Source organism: Pseudopodoces humilis, chromosome 7, assembly GCF_049639895.1.
Source record: "Pseudopodoces humilis isolate 2021_Gansu_Grassland_sample_001 chromosome 7, ASM4963989v1, whole genome shotgun sequence".
Taxonomy (NCBI): Eukaryota; Metazoa; Chordata; class Aves; order Passeriformes; family Paridae; genus Pseudopodoces; species Pseudopodoces humilis.
In genome coordinates this window covers 2904849-2928600 of record NC_142206.1, presented here as the reverse complement: position 1 = coordinate 2928600, position 23752 = coordinate 2904849, and the positions used below count along the sequence as shown (strand labels likewise).

Below are 23752 nucleotides of genomic sequence, written 5' to 3'. Positions count from 1 at the left end.
TCCTATGACAAGAACGAGGAGTGATCGCCTACCTTAGAGCTCTAATTTCTGAGATTTCACTGGTGGAAAGTGCTGAATAACCTCCAAATGTATTTGATGAGGTGGCTGCACAAAGATTTGTAGTGAGATCCAACATCATGTGGTTCCTATATCACAATTAAGGAAATTTCAAATTTCTCTGCAAAATAGAAACCATGAAGATCAAACTGTTGTAATATTTTTCTGTGCTGGCATTTTTTTACTTGCTTTTTCATGTAGCACGTTGCTTTTTGTTGTATGTGAGACTTTAACAACAGTACAAATATATTGATAATATATTGATTTACAAATAAATATTTTTATAGAGTTGTAAGTTTATGACAGGTGTTTTGGGTTATCCACATAGTTTTAGGATTTGAGTATTTTGCGTTTTAGGCATTCATAAAAGCATCTTTAAAATTCTGACTGAACAGGAAGCTCAGAGAAGAATCCTGTTCAAAATTTAATTTAATGGGAAACAGTATTTTTTTTTTTTTTTGTTTCTCTTATTGCTGATGTATTTGCTAATCAAGCTGTAAAAGAAATAAAATTATTTTGTGGTTTCATAGAATCAGATTTTGGTTGCCAACAGGCTGTGATCTAGCACTTGCAGCTACCCATTTCAAAAACAAATTCAATACACATCTGAAGCATGTTTTTGTCCCCACATAATAGTTTTCTGTTAACCAAATTAACTATATTATGATGAGCAGTGACACTTTATGTCAAAGTGGTGTGCCTAAAACAGCCTTGTCATTTTAATAAATTTTTCTTTTTAGAAGGACACATCCTCACATCATTTCTCTTTAATAAGAAAATCTCTTTCCCAAAATGCATAAATTAAACTAGAGAAGTGCATAAATACATGCAGCATGGCAATTTTGCTTAACATTTTTACTTTTTTTTTGCATTTTACTTTACGTTTTATTTTACACCTTACGTATATAAACTGAAAATACGCCTATGAAAATCAGGTAAGATTTAGAACCAAATCTTTGAAGTACAGCATTAGACCTAAACAGTTAAATATCCCATCACAGTATGGAGATAGTCATCTGTTCAAGCATATGGAATCTTTTGGCTACTGGACTAAGCAGTTAATATAATGCCCAGTGTCCAGACATGGACACAACTGTTATGGAAGCAGAAGGGAACAGGCTCATGTATTGAGCCCATTTGGACACTGATAAGTAAAGATTAGAAGAGTGACTTTAAATAATACAGGGCCAAGTGGTTATTGCTTTTAGCAAGTAATTCTTTTAGAAAATGGAAGGTAGCATATTTTTTCCAAAGCAGTATTTTTATTTTTTTATTATTTTTGCTTAAGTAGACGTTTCGGTTCTTGAGGAAGAAAAATAATAAAAGCCCTGTGACTCTAGCATTAAATACAGGATTTATCTGTTCTGTTTCAGGATCAGAACAAAGAATTTTGTGTAAAACTATTTTACAATTAAATCATTGCATATGTATTTTCCTTCTTAAGTGATTTTCACAGAGAATATTGAACTTCTGTGCAATGTATACTTAGAAACATTTTGATGGGAACTTTTGGTGTTGTTTGAAAATCCTGGAATTTCAGAATCCAATTCTACCTCTTTTTGTTTAGACATTCTCTATTAATTAGAATATAATCATAATAAAAAGGAATACTGCATCTTTGATGATGTTTTTGTGCCTGTGTAGTTAAGCTTTAATGCTAGGGGGGGGAAAAAAAAAAAGATTAAATTAGCCTTGTAACCTCTTTCTCTTCCAGACTGATGATGGAAAATAAAAGCTCTTAGCCACAGAATGTAACACTTAGAATTAATATTTAATTAGACCAGCAAATTGTACACCGTGGCTGAAAGCTTCCAAAGAGTTGTTAGTGCCACAATTGACCTACAAGTTTAATAATAACTCACTTCTAGGAGCAAGTGCCAGTTCAGCATAGTGGAGCCACTGTAAGAAAGTCCTGGGAGATTAAAATCAGCAAACCAAATGGCAGGCGAGGATTCCTGGGATGGAGCCTTCTGGAAAGCTGGGAGCTGGAGTAGCTTTTCAGCCAGGATTCAGATGGGAACAGTGGGCAAAAAAAGCTGATCCCTCCTGTTCTAGGAGCTTCTGGTTGTAGGCCAAAATCTTAGAACAGATTTTTTCTAAATGTTCTTACTGCAGCTATTAATTTATATCACAAATCAAGCAACGAATGGCTTATCTTCATCTTTTAATTAAGTTTTAATACAAACATTGTCACTGAATTCATTGGTCATGAATTTCATTCGTGGAAGAAGGATACATTTTTGGTATGATGTGTCATTTAGTGTGTTTGTATTGCAGAATGTTTAATTTTATAGAATCTTACTGCTACATAAAGGGGTCCTTGTAAGAGTAAGATATGACAAGCAATTTGTCGTTATATTATGAAATGTGTAAATTAAATATGAAATGAGTATACATTGTAAAATATGATATTGTGAAGGTTAAATAGCTTAATCTTCCTTTTCATTTTATGAAGAATTGAAATATAAAGCCAGTAACTCTCCATTAGACATCCATCTGAGCCTTAATTCTGTGGCAAATTATTCTAGTGAAATAGGGCACCATAAGTTCAAAAATGTGCAAACACACAGCAACAGACTGAGGAAGGAGCATTCTGCATTATTTATTGGCTAGATCCTAAATAATTAAAGAAATGCCTACTCATTAGTTAAAAATTAAAGCAGGGGAGGACCTTGCCAGCAGAGGGAGCAGTCATGTCTTTCCTTAGGTTCCCATCGTTTCCAGCCTACCCATCATTTCCACCCTACCTCTTCTTATTGCCCAGCCAGTTTCCCATCTGGACCCAGCTTTGCCAGCCTGCTCCTGATGACAGCCTATAATTTTATACTGGATAAGGGATTAGTTTTTTAAATGATTTTATATTTCAGAATCTTGCCACTTGATTATCAACATCAGTTATGTGTTCCTTTTGATACTTGTCTACTATTAATTGAAATAATAGTGCAGGTTCTTTTTGGTCACCTGGGAATAAAATGAGATTCACCGTTTAAAGAATTAAAGTTGCAGAGAGTGTTAGCCTTTCTAAATTGGTAAGCAAACTGCAATGACATTTTTTTTCAGGCAAAATGGCAACAAAAAGAACACCTGAACCTTTTTCTTATAATGAATGATTCCCAGTGGAGTCATAGGATTTTAGTTTGACCAGTTGGTTTCAAATATGTAATTTTGGTCGTTTTGTTGTGGCTCTTTTGTAATATGACTCACTTTTCAGACTGCTTGTGCATCTCTGCTTTATACTGCACTATGGCCAACTTGTGGCATGGAGTATTTTCTCTGCTCAGTTTTCCAGAGGAATCTGCTCAAATGATCAGTTTATTTTATCAATGCTTAAAGACAAGTAATAACCTATAGATTCCTAACTATATGCTTTTACGACAGTGAAAACCATTTCATTAGTGAAAACCAGATAGTGTTCAGCAGAGGTGCTGGGCTCACCTTAGCCCAGATCTTGAACTGATTTCTTCCCAGCCACTCACCCTTCACTGGAGAAGGCTCAATCAGATTTATTTCATCTCCTTGGTGCAGCAGGACTTGTGCAAGAGCCCCACGCCCCAGAACCGTTCACAGTCACCTGCAGCCTGTGCTTTCAGTCACCAAATGCTAAGGAAAGAGAGAAGAGAAAAGCACTGGACAGGATTCAGCTCAAAAAGTGTCACCCTTTAACACACTGTACATCTGTCACCTCTTTCAGCCAGATAATAACAGGATTTTCAGCACCCAGCTTTCTGGGCTTCCACTCCCACACCATCTTCATGACACCAAGTATTTTGTTGACACCCCAAAACCATGGATGCAGTCTCCTAAAGCAAACCTCAAAGAGAGGGGGGCAGAGAGAGCTCCAAAGAAAGGCTGAGTTGGGATCCCAGCTCACTGTCGACTGGCTTTTGGCTTTGGACCGCTCACATGACACCTTTGTGCTTGTTACTGACTTGTAAATGAGGAATGCAGCACTTGCCTGTCTTTTGTGAAGCACTTGGAGATCAACAGATGGAACATTTGATTTAAACTACTAGACTTGGTTCATTTTTTTTAGGCTGCAGCAGCAACTGTTATTGACTTGCTTAATTTATCTCTGTTTAGTGATCTCCCATTTTGCTGTTGGCCTTTAGGTCTGTCCTTCAATGGCAAAATAGACATACTTCTTCTTTTGTAAGGTGCCAGGGTTTGCTGGCCTTAGATGCTTTCATAGCTCAAGTAATACACAAGTCCATCTTCAGTTAAGATCCAAAGATCTCTATTTTATTTTTTTTCAGTGTGTAATATTTAGTTTTTATTTCCTGGCTTGTTGTTCTTTCTGAAAATTTATCAAAATTAATTATATACAATGTCATCCACCTTCATCTGACATTTTAGGGTAGTATGCAAAAATACTGCAGAGTTCCCACAGTAGAGACAACTATCAAGACAAATGTTATTAAAAACAACCTTAAGAGATCAACCAAAATCTGGAATTAATATGTTGTGTAGCATATTGACCAACAGATGCTTTGTTACTCTCTTCCCATTTTTATGAGTATGTTGCATCTAATTGCCTGCTCTTCACTACATGTCCTTTCTTTGCTTCTGCAACTTGGAGAAAATCTTTTAAAGATATTATTTACTGCTTTAAATTAGCCAGTGTAATTAGCTAATGTTATTGTGCCTATAAACAAATCAACCAAAATCAGTGTTTCTGTGCTTTCAGCCATACAGAAGGATATTATACTTAAGTTCTGTTATAATCAGTAAAGTTCTTCAAAGGTAAAAGAAGATTCCTAATCAGTCAGAATCCCCAGGTGTGGATTTCTCATCACTGAAGGAATTGTAGTTTGTAGCAAATCCACTAATTTTATTTCTTGAGTATTTCTTGACATCTCACTTGTGTTCAGTTTTCTTGTGAGATTGGTACAGATTTCTGCACACCAAAATTTGTTAATGGTCATCTTGTATTCCAGTGGCCAGGGTGTACATTCATTTCAGAGCCAAAATTCAACATTCAGTTAGAAGATTTGCTGTGTGCAAACACTGTAAACGGTGCTTATCAGGTTGGAGTTGGAAGACATATCGAATTTTATAGTTTACACTTTATTAATTATCAAATAACACTTTTTGGCAGAGCAGTTGTTAATCATTTATTTTGGGGATTTGTGAATAATCAAGAAGTGCACAAACTGGATTTATCCTATAAAACCTGCTCCAAAGGGCTATTACCTAACTAATTTTACCAAAAGAAGATGCATGGGTAATTCTGCAATTTTTTGAGCTGTAATTATTAACAAATGGTCATACATATTTAAGCCATGTTTCTTAATAATTTGTATTTCCAATGTAAAATCCTTTGGAGATTTAATAATGACAAGTGGTAAATATTTGCATATTGTGAAGTCATTGTCACATCATTGTGTGATAATCTTTCAGAAATATCAAGAATTATTTCATTTATTAAATATCCAACCACTGTTTTATTTTAGTCCAGTATGTCTCTCTCCATTATGGTGCTAAGCTTACTTCAGTTTTATGGCAGAAAATAACAGAATTTGTTTTTTTAAAAATACAACCAATTTTTTTTTAGCTTTTCTTGAAAATTCACACACCACAATTTGCTTTAAATTTGTAAGATTCATATTACTTTCCATGAACTTGTTTGGTGCTTATTATTGAGACCTTCTTTCAAATGAAGTATCAGGATTTCTGGATTCACCTGTTGGTAACAACAGAGATTGTTGCCTGCAATTACAATTTTACCTGGACTTGGGAAGAATATCTGAATTCCTCTTGGAATACTTTGGTGTCATATGAAATACCGAAGCTGGGTTTTTTCCCAGTACAAACAATATTTGTAAGTAGTGTTTTAGGTGATAAAATTGAAGAAGGATCCAATGCATTAATTAAATGTTTTGAAATAAAACCAGTGATGGGATTATATTACTAGAATGTAAAGATACAGAAGCAACCCTCTACCAAAATATAGGCCTAATGTCTCTTTGAAAAGAGATGTGGTCTTAAAATACCTTATTTTCAATGCAGTATGTAAGTCCATATTAAAATTATGTTCATGTACTGATCAGAATAAAAATGCAAATATATGCAAATAGCCCATGTAATTCAAGTATTTATATAGGTGGTAATTGTATCTCGTTGTAGATCTTTAACATGAGTGTCTTATTTTCCTTTTGAATTTTGGTATTGTTTATATGTACTCTGTAGAAAAGTTGAGGCTGACCTAAAAAAAATTTCCATTCTCATGCTTTTCTTCACTCATGCAGTGCAAGGACTGAGAATTTAAATGTTTTCATTACATAATTTCTGTGAGGTTTTTTAATTTTTTTAGAAACTGACAAAATGAGAGGACGGATTTTGGGTGCTAGAAAAATTTTGACAGAAAATCAGAGGAGAAGTAGAAATTAGAGCAGAGTAGAAAAGACAAATTCTTTTCCTAATACGGAATCCAGATGAACCAAGATTGATTTGATTAATAGTAGTCATGCTAAAATTGTGGTACATTAAGAACTCAATCCAGTAGAAACACACAATATTAATTTCAGTGTGTAAGTTTGAGCATACAGGCTATGCATGAATTTGTCTTGGTGGAATACCACGCTTTATACTCCAACACAGAACACGACACATTTTAAACCTCTTTTTTTATAAATAATAATTTTTAAACATGCACAAATAATTACTAAAAGTGCCTTCTGAAAATAAATTAGTGAGACAAAGCAATCTTTTTCCATAATTGCCCCTCCCCAAAGCTGCTTAAACATGTGTACAGTTCCCATTTCCATAGCCAGCTTCTACATGGATTTTCTTGACATGTTTTGAAAGTACACTTTGGTTGAACCCAAATATTGCAATTTTGCACTTAAAAGAAAATGTCTGTCTGAAACAGTAGCACAAAGTAAGATATAGAATGGATGCCCAGCCCAGCCTGCACAACAGGATTGCTACCATGTTGTTAGAATAATTATATTTTGGCTGAACTAACTAATTTAGAAAAACTGCGGTACATCTAGCAAGACTGAAAACTTTCCAAGACCGGATTGGTTTTTGGGTTTTGGGTTTTTTTTTTTCATTTTTAGTATAATTTAAAACAATACCTCTTCTAGCTGCCAACAAACTCTTTCCCTGAATCTCACCATTCCTGGCTTCCCTCCTAACCATGTCCTGGCTCACCTCCAGAGCTGCCAAGTTTATGCCAGAAGCAGGAGGTATATTTGTATGGGGCTGGAGGAAGATCTGGAGCTCTGTTAAATTTTCAAGCCCAGATGGGGCAACATGATTTGTGTGTTTATGTCAGTGTGCCATACATCACAACTATCCGGGTGCTGACGTCAGCTTCCATCGGACATTAATGTGCTGAGCACTGCAAACTAGAAAATACATGGTAGATACAGATCTATGGCAACAATGCCACATAAGCAAATGTCTGTTTGGTGTGGCAATGCACTGTGCAAAATATTTCCCGAGATACACTGCATTAAGCCAGGGGAATATTTTGACACACTTTAAAAACAAAACCAAAATCAACATGGGCAAAGAGAGCACCATTTAAGAAAGGAAACTCTTTCAGAGGAAGAGCCAAAACCAAGATATTAATGTATGTATTATCAGGAAAATGTTGAGGTGCTGTGCCTCACTTGAATCTTTCTAGAATTAAAACCAATTAGGAGGATGCTGTTGTTATGATTTGCAGGACTGTCAGAGATGAGGATATGTTGCTGATGGTTGAGCACCTTTCTTTCGACAGGTTTTTTCCATTCTTATCTAAACTGGCAAGCAAAAAGATCAATGGACAGCAAATGTTTTGTTCAGTTCAGTTTTGTTTCCAGGAATCATCAGTGTTTATTTATTTATATAAAAAGTTTTGTACTTCTTACTTATACAAATAGCATCCAGCAGCCTCCTGAAGAACTGACAAAAGATGGTAATTTTTGGTCTCTGGGATTATAGAGGTCATTGACTACTTTAGTTTTAGATTTATACCATATTTATGTGATTGCCCCTGTAGAATAATGTGACCAAAAGATTCCATTAAAATATAATATATTGTCTCTCTCTTCCTAGAAGAGGAAATGATTTGCAAGTCAGCTTTACTATTTCAGGGGCAGATACAATAGCAAAGTCTAGGGATTGGTGTGTGGGCAGTGTTCTTCTACCTCTCATCACTTCTGTTATTCCTCAGAAAGGAAATTCTGTAGGATGACACCACTTTATCATTATCCATCATTAGATTTTGTGAGTCAAAGTGGAAGTTCCCTGACTCCACGGGGATGGATGCTCTTGGCCTGTGCACAAGGAGCAGCTTTGAAAAGAGACCCCTCCCCAGGATTTGATGCCATCTGGCCCAGAAGGTGGGGAAGGGAGGGGGTGTAAAGGTACCATGGGATCAGTGGATTTAGGCCTGGTAACCTGAGCAGATTGGGCTGTTCCAGACAGGCCACAACTCCATGTAGAGGTCAGAAAACAGAATTCAGTCTATTCTTTGACAGGAGCAGGAAATTTTCACCTTTTGTGTCTGCTTTGTAAGCTTCTCTGTGGCTAGAAAATAATGGTTATTGAAATGTAGGTTGATGAAAGCACTTGGAATGTTGACCATCATTTTAATAAACCAGAATGTCAGTACGATGCATGGACTATTCAAACATGTCTGGGTTTTAGTCTCTCTGCTCCTAATTGATAAATTGTTATTATGAAATAATTTACCAGTATTTAAATTGATCTTTCAGACTAAGCATCAGTCATATAGTTTATTAAAGCAGTGCCAAATGTACAAAATATTTTAAAATTATAAAAAATACAAAACCATAACCTGGAGCTGCAGAGCTAATTCCTTATAATTGTATTTTGAGGTGATTAGTCTTGATACCCCTGAAGGTTTGATGAATTTAACATCTACTACCAACAAGAACAAGAGTGTTATACCAGCTGTCCAGGTACCTTTAAAATAACTCTTACTTATCTTAAAGAAATATTTTACTTTTTACCATAGATGTGTTTTTTTTTTTCCCTCATTAAATACTGACATCATCAAAGCATTTAAGAACATTTTTTCTGACTTCCCTCTGAAGATCTCTGTTGTGACCTTTGAATGTCTCTTTCTGCTATATAAAATTAAGTAAAGAAAACCATGTGGAAAGCAGCTTATTTAAGGCATATGACAGTACATTGTAGCACAAGAGATGAGGCAGCACTTAAAAATCACAAATATATTGAGAAATGGTAATGCTGCTTGAAGCTTTAGAGTCACATGTTGTGCAGAGAGAAACTTTTAGGGGGGAAAATGCTAAGAAATTACTTGAGTTTTCCATGTTTGACTGCTAGCCAAAATGAATAATTGTGTGGGTTCTGCTTGCTCAAAATATTAGAGATTATATGACTAAATGTATTAAAAATAAGGTTTTCAGAACCCAAACAAAATCTGGGCATCAGACCCATAGTAGAAATTAATGAGAGATAAGCTTTACATGTGGCTTGTAAATATAGCTGATGTGAGCAAATTCTTGTTATGCAGATTTAGGGAACTGTTAATTTAGTGCTAAGTTAGACCTTTTATGGTTTATCCTTGTCAAATGTATGTTTTCTCTAGACAGCTATTTCAAGTTTTTTTGTGTATTTTTTTTCCTGAGAAAAAAGCCTTTTGAACATAATTTCTGAGTATTGATGACCTATTTTTCCACCACAGTTTGTCACTGAGAAGACCAAGGCTTCCTCTATGAACATTAATTACCTTTTTCATCACATAGGATGTATATTTTGTTTCCATGTCTTACAGAATAAAGCAATTATGGAACGTGTAACAAACTTGTCAGATATGGTAGTTGGTCTTGAATCATTTATTGGCTCTGAGAGAGAAACCAATCCATTGTACAAGGATTACCACGGTAAGTTCCATCTTTAGCAATGCAAAAAGTCTGCCCTGAGTGTTTCTAGGGCACTTAGCAGCTCACCCTCCAACTGGGTATCTGCTATAAAGCAGCATTTGATTTCATTTTGGAATCCACCTCTTAAATGTTTCCCCTTGCCTAACCAGTCTTGAGTTAGGGAAATTTTCAGCAAAGTGCATTAAGGCTGCAAAGGAAACATGGCAACTCCTTGCATGTTGTCAAGCCACATTACTGAGGCATGGCTCAATCAGATGTACATCTCAACAGGCAGGCTTTGGGGAATTCACATGCAGGGGAGGCTTGGCAATCATCTGACCAGCGAGCTGAACTTGTCATGAAATCAATACTTTTTGATCTGCCAAGTTTTAAATTGAGAACATGGGAAAACATATATTACAGTAAGGCGAATAAACGGATAAATTATGTGCTAGGTAAACTTTGTCTAAAAAATAACGTTCTGCTTTTTCAGCTATATGTTATGGCACTTGCACATTTAAGGAAATGAATGTGGGTGTATGAAATGTGTGAAATACGAAACTGATTTTGGTAAAAAGTCATGTAACCTTTCAAAGTGTTTCATCTTCAAAATGTAATGGTGCTTAATCTCGCATTTTGTTTCCCAAGGATTTTTGGTAGCTGTTGCAGCAGAACTATTTAAATTTTTAAAATTATATCAGAAGTTATGCACAGCCAAAGCAGTGAATCACAGTTTTAGGTAATCTGGAGCAGTGCTCAGACTGTGCATAAATTACAGCTCTTATTATTGTGATACTACTGTAGTTCCATGGAAACCTTTAGCTGAAAGTAAACTGCTTATCTGAAACCTGCTGTAAACATATGACAGTGGCAGTGTTTTCCCTAGCAGAATGTATGGAGTATCTAGAAAAAAAGCAAAGATGGTGTTGAGACACCACTGTGTGTATGCAAGCTGTAATTAATAAATCAGAGAAAAATCTTTCTGACTGTGAAAGTAGTGCACATTTCATTATCTGAAAAAAAAAAGGTGAATGAAAAAGAAACGGTGAACAAAAGCTGGAATAATTTGCCTAATTATTTTTCCAACTGTATAATCGTGATATGGCCTTTGTTTATGCTAACATAATTCTGTCAATTTAATTCTCCTTTTCTCAGTACTGAAGAGATCCTTTAAGACAATGTGTGTTTTAGCAGTTATTTCCTGGTTTCCTATAAAGATGTATGCTAAGTCATTTCTGGTGCTCTTTAATAAAAATTATGTGCCAATATACATAGCTTTTGAGATTTGCACAACCTTAATTTGACAGTCCAAAAAGAGGTTTTTATAATGGTTTTAACTTTGTGAATTCTTTTTGCCTAAGAACATATTTTAAGGTATTTATTTACTGCAGATGATGAAAGATTTTGACATTACTCAGGAGAAGTTTGATTACATTATTGCATTATTTAAGGAATCCTCCTTAATAATTTTATTAAGCTGCCTGCAAATTTAAATCTTTGAAAAGCCACAAAATAACAGAAGAATTATATAGATGACCCTTAATTAAAATTTCTAGGATACTATATATAAGCAACCCTGTGTTATACCTTCTGTTTCTATATGTAACAATTAGATTTTGTACTCAAAAGCTTAACAAATAATTCTTCTAATTCACTGTATGGGAGACAGGGACAGAAGGTTTAAAACTGTAATAACACTTTTCTAGTATTATTGAGAATTTTCGTAACTAGTGCCCATAAAAATTACGCTTTTTTAAGTATTTCAATTTTAGGAAACTTCCTTTAAAAAAAAAATAAATAAAAGCCTGAAAAAATGCTTGCCTTATTTTAAATAAGGGGTTTAATGTTTGAGGATTTTCTCACAGCTACCCTTTTGAAGTCAGATACCTTTTCTAAATGTTCAGTATTTCCATTTAGACGCTGGCTTGATGAATAGCAAATATAGGCCAGTAACTGAGAAGCCCTGTAAAATTTTCCTGGTTTTCAGATGTAGAAAATCACCCTTAGGTTGTTCAGAGACTATATTAGGCTGCACAAAAACCATCCAGCGTCCTTGTCAGAAAAAATCAGCTTGAGTTGCAGCTGACAGAATGCAGAGCTTGCAGTGCACCTAGTACTGTTAAAAACATCTGAACAGCTATAGAAGCCTCCTGCAGGAGGAAAACCAATTTCTTCTGGGGTGGCACGGGGGTTAAAATTTATTAAAAAGCGTGATCTAAATCGGGATTTCCCAGAAACTTTTTTTTTTTCGAGTCGTTCTCGGGGCACAAAACGAAGGAGTTCTCATTAGAGCTTCAGTGGTTATCAGTAACCCATAAGCCTTGTTTTGCTGGCTGCTTACTGGTGCATTTAATAAAATAAAGATCACTCAGTGGTGCCGTGGGCAGCATGCAAGGTGATAGCCATATTTGCTTACTGTAAATACAAGAGAAAATCACACACAAACCGGCTGTAGTTTTGACAAGTATTAAGATGGCTCTTTACATCTGTACTTCTGTACCAAAGTGCAATTAGTTTTCCTCGCACAAGGATTTCTGTTTATCTTATTCTGCTTGATTACTTGAGCATAATCGCACCGTTTGCTTCATTGCTCCTGGTAGTAAGCTCCAGTTTAAAAAGGGGAGGATGAGTGTGTGTAAATATACAGAATTCTGCTGTAAGACTCTAATTTATGCATCTGGATGACAGCGTTTTCTTATTTTTTTTTTTTTTCCCCTCCTTTACTCTTTCTTTCCACAAGGTTTGGTTCATGTACATCAGATTCCTCGGCTTAATAGCTTGATCTGTGATGTGTCAGACACCAAGGACCTGGCTTTTAGATTAAAAAGGAAGCTGTTCACCATCGAGGTAAGAGAAACGTTGTTTCGCTATTTAGAACCCAAAAGGTGGAGCTAATCCCATCTCTTATGTTTGGTTTTGTGAAATACATAAAATATGCATCAGATGATGTAAATTCATTTCGTTCTGGTTTTGCTGTTCAGAATGGTTTTAGGAAATACTGTAATATGCCTTCTAATTAAAAATGTCTCGTTTGCTGCACTAAACCGGTCTGTTATAAATACTTTATTTTGGTTTAAAATGTACACAGAAAGTAGGCCACAACCTTCAATAACAAAGCATGACATGTTTCTAAGGATGTCAGGAGCATATTTAATTAAATGTTAATGACTTGCTCTTACTTGTGTTAGTGGGTGGGAAAGTAGCTACATGTTATTACCCCAGTAGAGGGATTTTAATGTATAATGTTGGCTAAAATTGTGTGTGGTATGGGGGATAAGTGTCCTTATCAGTATTCAGAAACCATTTTCTTTGCATTACTGAAATCACCTTTCGCTCTTTTATGTCATTTTAAACACAGTATCATTTACACTAATGTCCTTAAGTAAATTTCCTACTAAATTTAAACTTTTTTCTGTGACCTTTATGCAGGCAGTCCTGATAGAAGGCAGTAATACAAAAGATGTAGTTCATTTTAATCTTGCTAAAGAGCAAATGAACATAGCACTATTAAGCAATTAGAGTTGATGTATTTATTAACCAAGTAATGCTTAGAGATGGAAGATGGCTTTCAGGGTGATGCAATAGTCATGGGTACAGTCTGAGCAATTTTTTTTTTTTTTTTTTTTTTAACAAAGGCATAAAACAGCCAAGCATCCCTGACAAACCATTTTGTTTAATCTCTTTTCAAATGAAAAGCTCTTAAGCAGGCCACTTGTCTTAACTGCTTGAAACCATAAAAAGAGAGAATTGCCACCAATAAATTAGCATATTTTTTACTCCATCACCAAATGCTGGTCAATGTGGCTTGGCACTGCTTTGGTGTTTGGGACTTCACCCTTAAGTGACCACTTTGGCCCTTATTTGACCCTCTGCCCTTTTTAGCTGGCCACTTGATAAGGTAACTTAAGGGTTCTCTCTCTTCACTGCCCCCTCCCCTTCACAATTGCAAGTAGCCCTAACCTATAAATCATTGAAAGGGCCCTATCAAGTGACAAATTAAGGTGCCCTCCTCCTAATTAATGGTCATCAATGTCTTTAATTATCTAATCCTATTGAGAGTAGTTAATAGTTAATCAGGCAGCCAGTTCTTCATGCAGGTCATCTCTGCGTGAGTGCTAGAAGTTTCTCAACTAGAGGTATCCTCTTCAGAAGCCACTTAAAGGCAAACACATGAAGGAGGGCTTTTTTCTCCCCAAGACAATTCCTTTCTAACGTTTGTCACTTTCCAGAGAATGCAGTTAGTGAAACCAGGCATTGTGAGGTATTAAAGCATTTGAGCAACTGCTTTGGAGCGGTACAGTAGAAACAAAACCCTTGGTAGTCTGTGTTTGGTTTTAAAATACAAATGTTCTCTCTGTTTTCAGAGGTGGAGAGAAGCGTGCACTCTCATTTCACAGCATAGTAAATTCTCATTTATTATAGCTATGAATTAGAATATTTGGGTGGTTTCTCATCACTGAGTCCTCAGTCTCAGAATACAATTTTTTCTTTCGGACGAATTTGAGATGCTAATCTGTAATGTAATTTGGAAGGAAAGAAAACCCTTAGCAGGAGGCTCTGTAAAAAGAATTGAATTAGCCATGGGACATTGGAAGCAGGAGTGAAGTGCAACTCCTGAAACAACCTGTTGCCCTAGACATGCGTGGATGACCCACTTGTATAATTTCTCCCTTCGCTGCTCAGCCCCTTTTGAATAACTTCAGGTTTTGTTAGAGATATGCTTTCTGTAAGCTGAACTGACACAAACTATCCCTTTTTGAACACGTTAGATCACTGTCCTACTGTGATCTTCCTCTACATGTTTCACTAATCTATAATACATATGTTTTTCTTCCTCATACTGTTAGGGAAAGCAGACTACAGCGAGGCTGACTGGAGCAATAAGGGCAATAAGAAAATGTGAGCAAGGGAAAACTGAATTAAGAAAGGATGTGAATAAGGTTCTCTAAATCGGGTTTCTGCAGTTAGAATGTGATGTGTCAGCAGTCAGCCAGTGCTGGTTCTGGGGGTAGAAGCAAAAAGCAGAACAGTGTGCATTGCAAGCCAGCAGTATGCTTTATATACAGAGTACAACTGAGTTTAGGTCTTCTTCAGGATGTAGTTTAAATATGAAATGAAAATGCATATTGAGAAAATTACAGTTTCTGGAAAGATTCTGCATATTTATATACACAATTTAGGATAAAAATATTGACCTCTACTTGAAATGCCGCTTTAAAATTAAATTACATAAGGAAAGTGAGAAACACAGAACCTGTGAATTATGGAAATTTCTTCAAAAAGGGTTTTCATCACTAGACCATTCTTTTTTTACAGTTTAAAATAAGAACATGGGACATGGATTTTCTCATCTCTGGTTTGCTCACCAGTTAAATAATTCCTTATAGTTTGGTCCTCATAGGTGAAAAACCTTGAATGTCAAATCTGTTTTATTAGATTGCAGTTTTGTGGGAGGAACTCCGCCTCTTTGTAGCCTGCAGAATCTTTTAAGCATTTCGTTTTACCTTGTGTCTTCTTCATCAAAATAAGATTGACTGAAATGTTTTCTAAAGAGATATTTCCTTTAAATTCTGGATGACAATAGTTTTTTAATAAATATTTATGAGTGCTCATTGTCCATTTATAAATTATGAAGAGGAACCTTTCCAGGAAAACTTCCATGTTTATCTAAAAGGTGCAGTAGCTATTTCAAGCTTTCCCAAATCTTCACACGTTAGTTACTAGCAATACACTCTTATGTGCAGTATTATCAGAGATCTATCTTATGTGCATGCCACTTTAAAGGACACAATTTTGAAGTTAGCCTGTCTAATCCTATTTCTTCCCACTTTGGAATCTTAATTAGAAGGAGATAAAAACCATCATTTGACTAAATTATTGTCTTGAATCTGTAGCAAAAGGTATAATCCGCAATTGGGCCAATTAGTGTACCCCATAGTTAGCTATGCTGAGGCAGGAAACTTGATTAGATCTGACACCAGCCTAGTTCCCACTGTTGTTTTGCCAGGTATGATGGTCAGACTTCAAAGGGCTTGAGGCATCAGCAGGGCAAGGTTTGGAGGCCAGCTTAGGTCCGGTCGTTAATCTCTCTGCTAAAACCACAGCAGCCCTCGCACAAAACAAGCTTACACGACACAATCATGCGGTATTAAAGTTTGGGTTGAGTCATGCCAATTTGCCTTTGATTTTCTGATGATTGACTAAAAGATGGCTACATGACTAGACACATACTGAACGTTTACTGATTAGGTAAGTTCCCCAAATATTTGAAATATTTTTTGATTTCTCAGTTAAATGATATGACAACCCCGTTCATCTTAATGCGGCCGTTCAGCAGAGTTGTTCTTGAAGTGCTTTTTTGTTTTCTTTGTAGCTCTGAATGTAACTTTTATCAACATTTGAGAAATTTTGTAGGACCATAATGTTCACAGTTTTATTTGACAGAACTTTATCTTTGTTGTTCCAAAGCCTCCTGTGTCAAGACTTCAGGAATCTGTGCTCAGATTTGGTTTGTTCACCGCTCCAGATTTCTATGGAAACATTGTTTATCTTTCTTATTTAGGTAGATTTACAATTACTCCCCAACAGGACATTTTCCCTTAATTATTTTCCACCTCACCATCGAGTAAAGCGCTGTTCCACGGCTGTGATTACATAAGTGTTCCTTTCTTTTGCAGTCTGATTTGTTCAAATATTGCAGTAACAGTGACATGTTTCCATTCTGAGAAAAGCCTAAGGCTGCTTTAGTATTATTCCAAATGATTGAAATTGCCATCTTGCTGACTTTCCCTTGGGCAGCTTAGGGCCTGTTTACTTTTGTATTTGTTTCACATGTTCTGTCTGAGTTTGGCTGGCAGGACATCATTACCTGGTTTGACAAGACAGTTGGAGAAGATTCATATTTGATTAACTCCCTTTGTTACTGTCTGGACAACACAGACCTCTGAAATTATCTATTAAAACTCCTGATAAATTCAGATAAATCCTTGCAAATAAGAAAGTTCATGAAGGTGGTTTTTTAATTCCCTAGTTTTGCATAGATTTTAAGTCTTCAAGTAACTGTCAATTATTAGAAGTATAGAGACAAAGCTTTTCCCTACAAGTTTTTATATTATAGTTTGTCTAAGAAATAGTTGTTGTGCAAATACTTTTTTTTTTATCAAAACACAAGTCACAGCAGCCAATATTTTCTTTTAAATGGCTACAACACCAGTGCAGCCCACGATAAAAATCTTTAGAAGCCAGCTCAGTTTGAAGCCAAGTGTCATATACAATTTAAAGAATTGCCACACAGCAAAAAACAAGTTTCCAGAGCTTTATGTGTAAGTTCAGGAGTTTCTTTTTCTGAGAGGAAACCCTAACAGGAGGGGAAAAAATTAGAGGAGTCCTGTGGCAGGAGAGTGGTTGGTTTCTCAGTGCAGGGCAGATGCAATATGGTACTATGGAGCACTCTGGACTGCAATTTCCCCACAGTAATTGCCAGAGGAAAAGGTTACCTCTATGGAAAGAAACATAAACATGAAAACCAGCAATGACTCTCTACAGAATTAAGAATAAACATAGGATTCCAAAGGCATTCAAATAATATTCTGTATTCATCTAGCAGTAAATGACTGTTTGAAAATCAACGATATCCAAAATAAGAAATAGTTGCAGCCCCAGGTATTTCCATCTGTTATGTGTCCAACGCTGGTATTTGGAAGATGACTTAAAACTCTTTAAGGTGGTGATTTTGGCATTTAAAACAGGAAATACAGCTCAAGTAGCCTCTATCTGTAATCTCCGTGTTTCTGACTTTTTTTTTGTCTTCCTTTCAGTTTTCCTTACTTATCTTAGACAGACTAGACTGTGATAAACTTCTTCTCTGCAAAAGGGAAGTGCAAGTGGCCACTGTCAGAGATTATTCACCAAAACAGGTGGATGAGACCAAGTCAGAGCTGATGTCTGCAGTGTTCCAGTGTGGTATCCACATAGCACAGGTTTGGTCCTAAGTGGCTCAGGAGCTGGCAGCATCACTGAGTGCCAGAACTGTGCTCCTGCAAACATTCCCTGGGTAATTCTTCATCAGGAGCAGGCATAGAAACAGTGGCTTAGGCTATTTCTTCTGCAGGAACAAGTAAACCCTGTCACCAGCACATATGGGGTCAGTGTATCTTTAAAATACACACCCATGCCATACCAACCTCTCTAGTGAGAACTAGAAAATGGCAATAAGAGCATCACTTCTTTTAGCTTCTCCCAGGAGAATTTGGCTGAGAATAATGGCTGACCCTAATCTTGATTATATTCCCCAGATGTTTCTAAAGTTGAGTAAATTTGTAAATGAATGCATTTGAATTAATGAATTATTTTGGCCACTGTTAACAAGAAGAATCAGTGAGCCTGGGAGCTGGCAAAAGGCAAAACACTGGCTAATTATAAATTTAAGTAAACTGGTAGTTCTATAGCAGTCATTCAGTAAAATAAGGAAATTAAGCTAATATATGCTACAACATACATGTTGCAATACTGATCTATATACCTTCGTGTCTAGACAAACCAACTCTATATTTTGAGGTTGTGCACAGGTGCCCTTACTAGACTGGACCCTCAGTTAGAGCCTTATGATATCAAAATGAAACCTTTTTTTACCAAGCCAGAACTTGTGACTGCCTGGCTGCCCAGGGCCTGGAGCATGGATGAAACTTCACAGGTACTCCTGGTTCTGGGAGGAGACAGAACTTTTCTGAAGTGTTAGAGAAAGCGTATTTTTTCAATTTTCTCATCCCCATGGGGAAACCTGTTTCTCCTCAGCCTGCCTTGAGCAGGTGCATCATACCTGGCAAACTCTCGTGCTGGATGTCCCACTCAAGCTGGGGAACTCCAGTGCAGGGAACTCTGCAGATCAAACTAAACTTCCCAACAGAATTGGAAAATAAAATAAATAAAACAATTGGAATAAAACTCAGCTGAAATTTATACCAGTAAAACCATTTTTTTTGGCATTGATTTTTCCTGTCCGTTTTTCCCACTCTATTAATCATTGGGTAATTTTAAAATAGTTCAAAAGACAATTAATTATAATACCATAACATTTTCTTAATCTAAAACTAATAATACTGCAAAAAAGATTCTCCTGCAAAACTAATTCTGTCATAATACCAAGCTCCATTTTGCATTATTTCACCTAGTAGCCAGTTCAGGTTCTCTTTACCTGGTATGGTGTACTTCACTGAATTGTTTTGTCAGATGCTGTCAAGCCAACCTACCATTGTTAAAGAAAATCAAACTAAATCATTTTGGCATGAGCCTTCCAGGAATAAGGCACAGAATATGAAGGGTTTGATGAAATCAAGGATTTGATTTCAATATTGTAAAAGACTGCCTGTCAAAAATGTATTACATTCTTTCAAACAATTTTGAATAAATATACGTGTTTAAAATTGTGACAGTACAATTTAGTTAAAGTTTTGGGAGAGTATTTTTAAATTATAATAACTTAAGGTGAAACAATACCTGGAGAGCTCTTATTTGAAAAAAAAAACCCTCTGAATCCTAATGGTACACTGGACTGAAATCAAGTGATCGATTTTATACAGTGTATGGAATTTCAGAACACAAATCTTGTGGGCATGTGGAAGAATTTACTTTGAAAATATCACCTTCTTGTTGTATACTACTGATTAATGTAAATTAAATTATTAATTATTAGTCTGCAGGCAAATATAGGAAGATATTGTTAACTCTTAGGTTTCATAGGAAGATTTGTAATATCCTGAAATTTATTTAATAATTAATTTTGTTTCATGGGTTGTATAACAGTGTCATGTGAGAGTTCCATTCAGTTTTTCAAAACTTTAACCCTCGTAATACAGTGCAAGTTTCTTGTTAGTAAAATGTAGTTTCTTGTTAGTAAACAGAACTCATTTAACAGAACTTATTTAAACAAATAATTCTGGCACCTAGAAATATTTATGCCATGTGTTGTTGCAAGGGAAGAACATGCACCACAAAGTCATTAATGCACTGAAAGGTCACTTGTGCATATTGTAATGGGCTGCTCATTCTCAGGATCTGTGCTAAGGGTCAGTGTTGCAGCATGAAAGGGTTTGGCCTGTTCAGTCTGTAAATAACTGGGTCAACCTCTCCTGTATTTGCCAGACAAGTAAAGTAGGTGACATATTCCCACTTTCTAACCATTAGAAGGTAGGTGGACTAAGGACATCTTTTGTAAAAATGTTGGTTGATAAAAATTAAAAAGCTCTTTCTCCACAAGGATTATGTTATTCACTGAAGCAGTGGTATATTTTAGACATGTCTGTGGGCATGAGTTAGAAAGATATTGATGGAGAGTCTTTAAGAAGCAAAAAATAATTAATCCCCATATTTGTGGTAGTTCTCAGCAGGAACTGAGTGTCACTTCCATTAAATGCTCTTTAAAATATCACAAGTGTTAATAAAATTAGGACATTTTGTAGTTGTATAATGATCTCATTTTACAAAGAGCAGCAAATTCAATCAGGCTGTTACAAGGTAAAACACACCTCTTGCTTGCTGTATCTCTGCAAAGGCAGGAAAATAAGAATGAAAACTGAGAGGAAGTCACATTTTCTCATGCACAGGTTTACATTATACCTGAACCTTATTGACAAGCACTGGAGTTCAGGGCTCTTAGTGAAAGGAAGGAGAGGAGGAGGATTTTTCATGTCCCTGTGCAAGGTGTGCATCCATCCTGATCTCCTTGTCTCAGCACTGTTGTTATGGTTTTAATTATGGTTTTTGTGTAGGAAGTTACTCAAAGTACTCTCTGAATGAGGAAACTGGAGGATAGCCCCATCTAATACCTGTAAAGGGTCAAAATGGCATTTTGGAGGGAAACAGAACCAATGCTGCCAAACATTTACCATGATTTAACCAAATTTCAAATGTTTTATTGTAACTTTGGAAATTCGAGATTAAGTGTTAACATTTCCAGTCTTTTGAAAGTATTAATGGGTTTGGATGAATGTAAATCTGTAAGGAAACCACAAATTTATAGTTTCTTTAAATTTTTCACCTCTACAGAAATTGTTTCATACCATTTTTTTGGATCTAATTATTTTACTGGTTCACAAAAAATACTACCCTTTATTGAACTGCTAACATACAGGAACTTGGGTTTTTAAATTATTCTTATTGAGAATAGTCATTATTTTTAGTCTGAAAGACTTAATGAAAGTGCCAAAAGGAGACAAGAGGAAAAAAAATACACATACATTGCAAAGTACTGTAGCTGAAGAAAAAATGTTCTGTAATCATGGTGGAAATATTACTTTTTGCTTTGGCTAAATTATGGAGTATTACTTGTAACTAAATTCCAGAGGACAATTTATTCTTATATTTTTGGCCAAGAGAACTGCACAAAAAGTAGATTATCATTATCAATATGGGTGAGGACTACAGTGCCCAAGGTTTAAGGAACATTAGGTTTTGGTCATGCCATTTTTATTGCTCTCTTTGACTCAGTTGTTTCAGTTACATGGTTTTAGGTTTTTTTTTAATTTGTTTTTTCTTGTATTTCATAGGGTTTTCAAAGGATTCTATATCGCACATAATGTAATTTAAAGTTTCCCATTGCATGTTGAGAAGCAAGAGCATTTGAAATACCAAGTGAAGCTGTCTCCTAGAAGGAAAGCATTATTTATTGAACTTAAATTGGTGTTTCTGTCCAGCTTAACATTAACACCATCTTAACCCCCTTCAGAATGAATGATATTACCAACTAACCCTTCTGTTTCCTCCTTCTGAAGAAAGTAAGCAACAATTGTATCATGTTAACAATAATTAATTAATAATAATTAATAGTAATAAATAATTAATTATAATAGTTAAAGCTTTTTATTTATGTACATAAATGCATAAATAAAGGGAATTTGAGTGCCAGCTTATACCAGTCATAGGCTGCTTGACTTACAGAAAACAGCTGGTAGCACTTGCTGAAAATAGTTCATTTTAAATGCCTCATTTCAGATATTTAGGGTTTGAAAAAACTAGTTTTAGCTAATGAAAATGCAGTCTGTGGGCTCTTCATTACTTTTTTCCTGTCTGAAGTCTGTTACAGCAAAAATTATTCAAGAATCACTCTGATGTCCATTAAGTTCATGTTTACAAAACAACTGCTAAATGGACTTTTTTTCCTGATATTAAACCAATCATCTTTGAGTAGTGTGTCTGTTGAAAAGTAAAAGCAGAAAGCAAAAATAACCAACTATAAGCAATAGAAGCAATAATAACTTAAAAGTTTGCCACTTTTAAGTGGAAGGATGTGAGTACTGGGAGAAATCCTCTTCACCCTGCATCCAAAGCAGCGCTTGCTATTCTCAAAATAACCTGATGGCTCAATATTGGAAGTTTTAAGGTTTTTTAGTAATCTTTGCTGAGGTACTGTGCCCCCACTTTTTCTGGGAAAGGCAAGGCTTTGTGTGGCCCACATGGGAACGTTTGAGGTGAAGGATTTGGCCACAGTTGTTGAGTCCTGAGGGCTTTTCTGAACTCTGCAATGTCTGCCGGGCGTTTGGGTGTCGGTATCCAAAACATTCCCCGTGCTTGTTGAGGAGATTTCTTGGTGACCTGCCTCTCCCGGGCTGGCTCCAGACTCTCCAGCTGGAGCAGGAGGAACTGTGCAGTTTGCAGATACACTGGGAGAGTTCTCAGTCAAGGATTGCTGTTCCAGCTCAGGTTTTGGACGTTCCCCATGAGCCAGCTCGAGAAGATGAACAAGAGCTGGCCAAGGCAAGCTCGCACATGGATGTAGCCCCAGCTTGTACCTATCTGGGTATCCAGTGTGTGATGGGTAGGATAAACACCCATAGAAACCATCCCTGGCCACTGGAAGAGCCAGATGTTACAGCTGAGCAGAATTTTCTTCCTGGCTCTCTATTACGTGCAGTTATCCATCGGTTTCATCTCTTCTCTCTTTGATTTATTAGGGACTTAATAATGATTAATCGATAAACCCTGCAGTCTCTGGAGATTGATATGTCTCAGGTCTGCAATCTAAAGCCCCTGAAAGCAGCACTGTGAACTTGCTAATCAACACTTCTCACCTTTTGCTGTAAGGCTTTGTAATTCTGGGCAGGTTACAGCTTTCCTGCACTGCCTCAAATGCACTTTCACAAACCTTTTCCTACCAGAGAGAAGCGTGGCAGGAGTTACATCAGCTTTGTTTTTTTGCTTTAATAAAGGGAAAAATGATTCTCCTTCTAGGATGAGTATTTATTAAGAAATACAAACCATTATTTAATTCATAATTCTTGTTGCTGTTAAAAAAAAAATTATAAGGAAATCTAGTACTTGTATTTAGATCTGATCCTCAATAGTTGCATAGCCATGGGCTGTTTATGCTTGGTCTACATCATCTAGACTAAAAATAGCCTTCCTGTCATTTTATTGGCAGAGTTTTAGCTACTCCTTTAATTCTGTTTAAAAATGGATAGAGAGAAAGCATAAATATTGAATGTGTGCAGATATTTCAGTAAGTAACTAAAAGGAGATTCCTGATGCTTTGAAGAGCTCTGTAATTAAAAGGAATTCATATTTTGTTTAAGAGGCATTTTTTAACTTAATATAATCTTTAAGAGTATTATGGTAATTTTTGCATTTGTATCATTAAAGTAGCTACTTTTAAATAGCTATGTATTAAAATATAATTGTTTTAGTACTGTCCTGCTTAAGTTTTATTCTTCTAAGATTTCCTTTACATTTTGATAAGAAATTACTGGTGAAGTATTTAATTTCTTATCACTTAAATGGGAAGCCACATTATTTCTAATTTTTCTATTACTAAAGTGAATTTTTGCAGAATAAGAAGACAAGTCACTACTGCCTGCAAAAATCTT

At 35.9% G+C, this 23752-nt stretch overlaps 1 protein-coding gene across 1 annotated transcript in view; it reads left to right on the top strand.

Annotated features, from left to right (window-relative positions):
- The window catches only part of ELP4 (elongator acetyltransferase complex subunit 4), a 136392-nt gene that overhangs the window by 47793 nt on the left and 64847 nt on the right, over positions 1-23752 (top strand). The window contains exons 8-9 of the mRNA XM_005530288.3: positions 9809-9917; positions 12637-12743. Coding sequence (XP_005530345.2) covers positions 9809-9917; positions 12637-12743 — 216 coding nt within the window. The remainder of the gene's footprint in view (positions 1-9808; positions 9918-12636; positions 12744-23752) is intronic.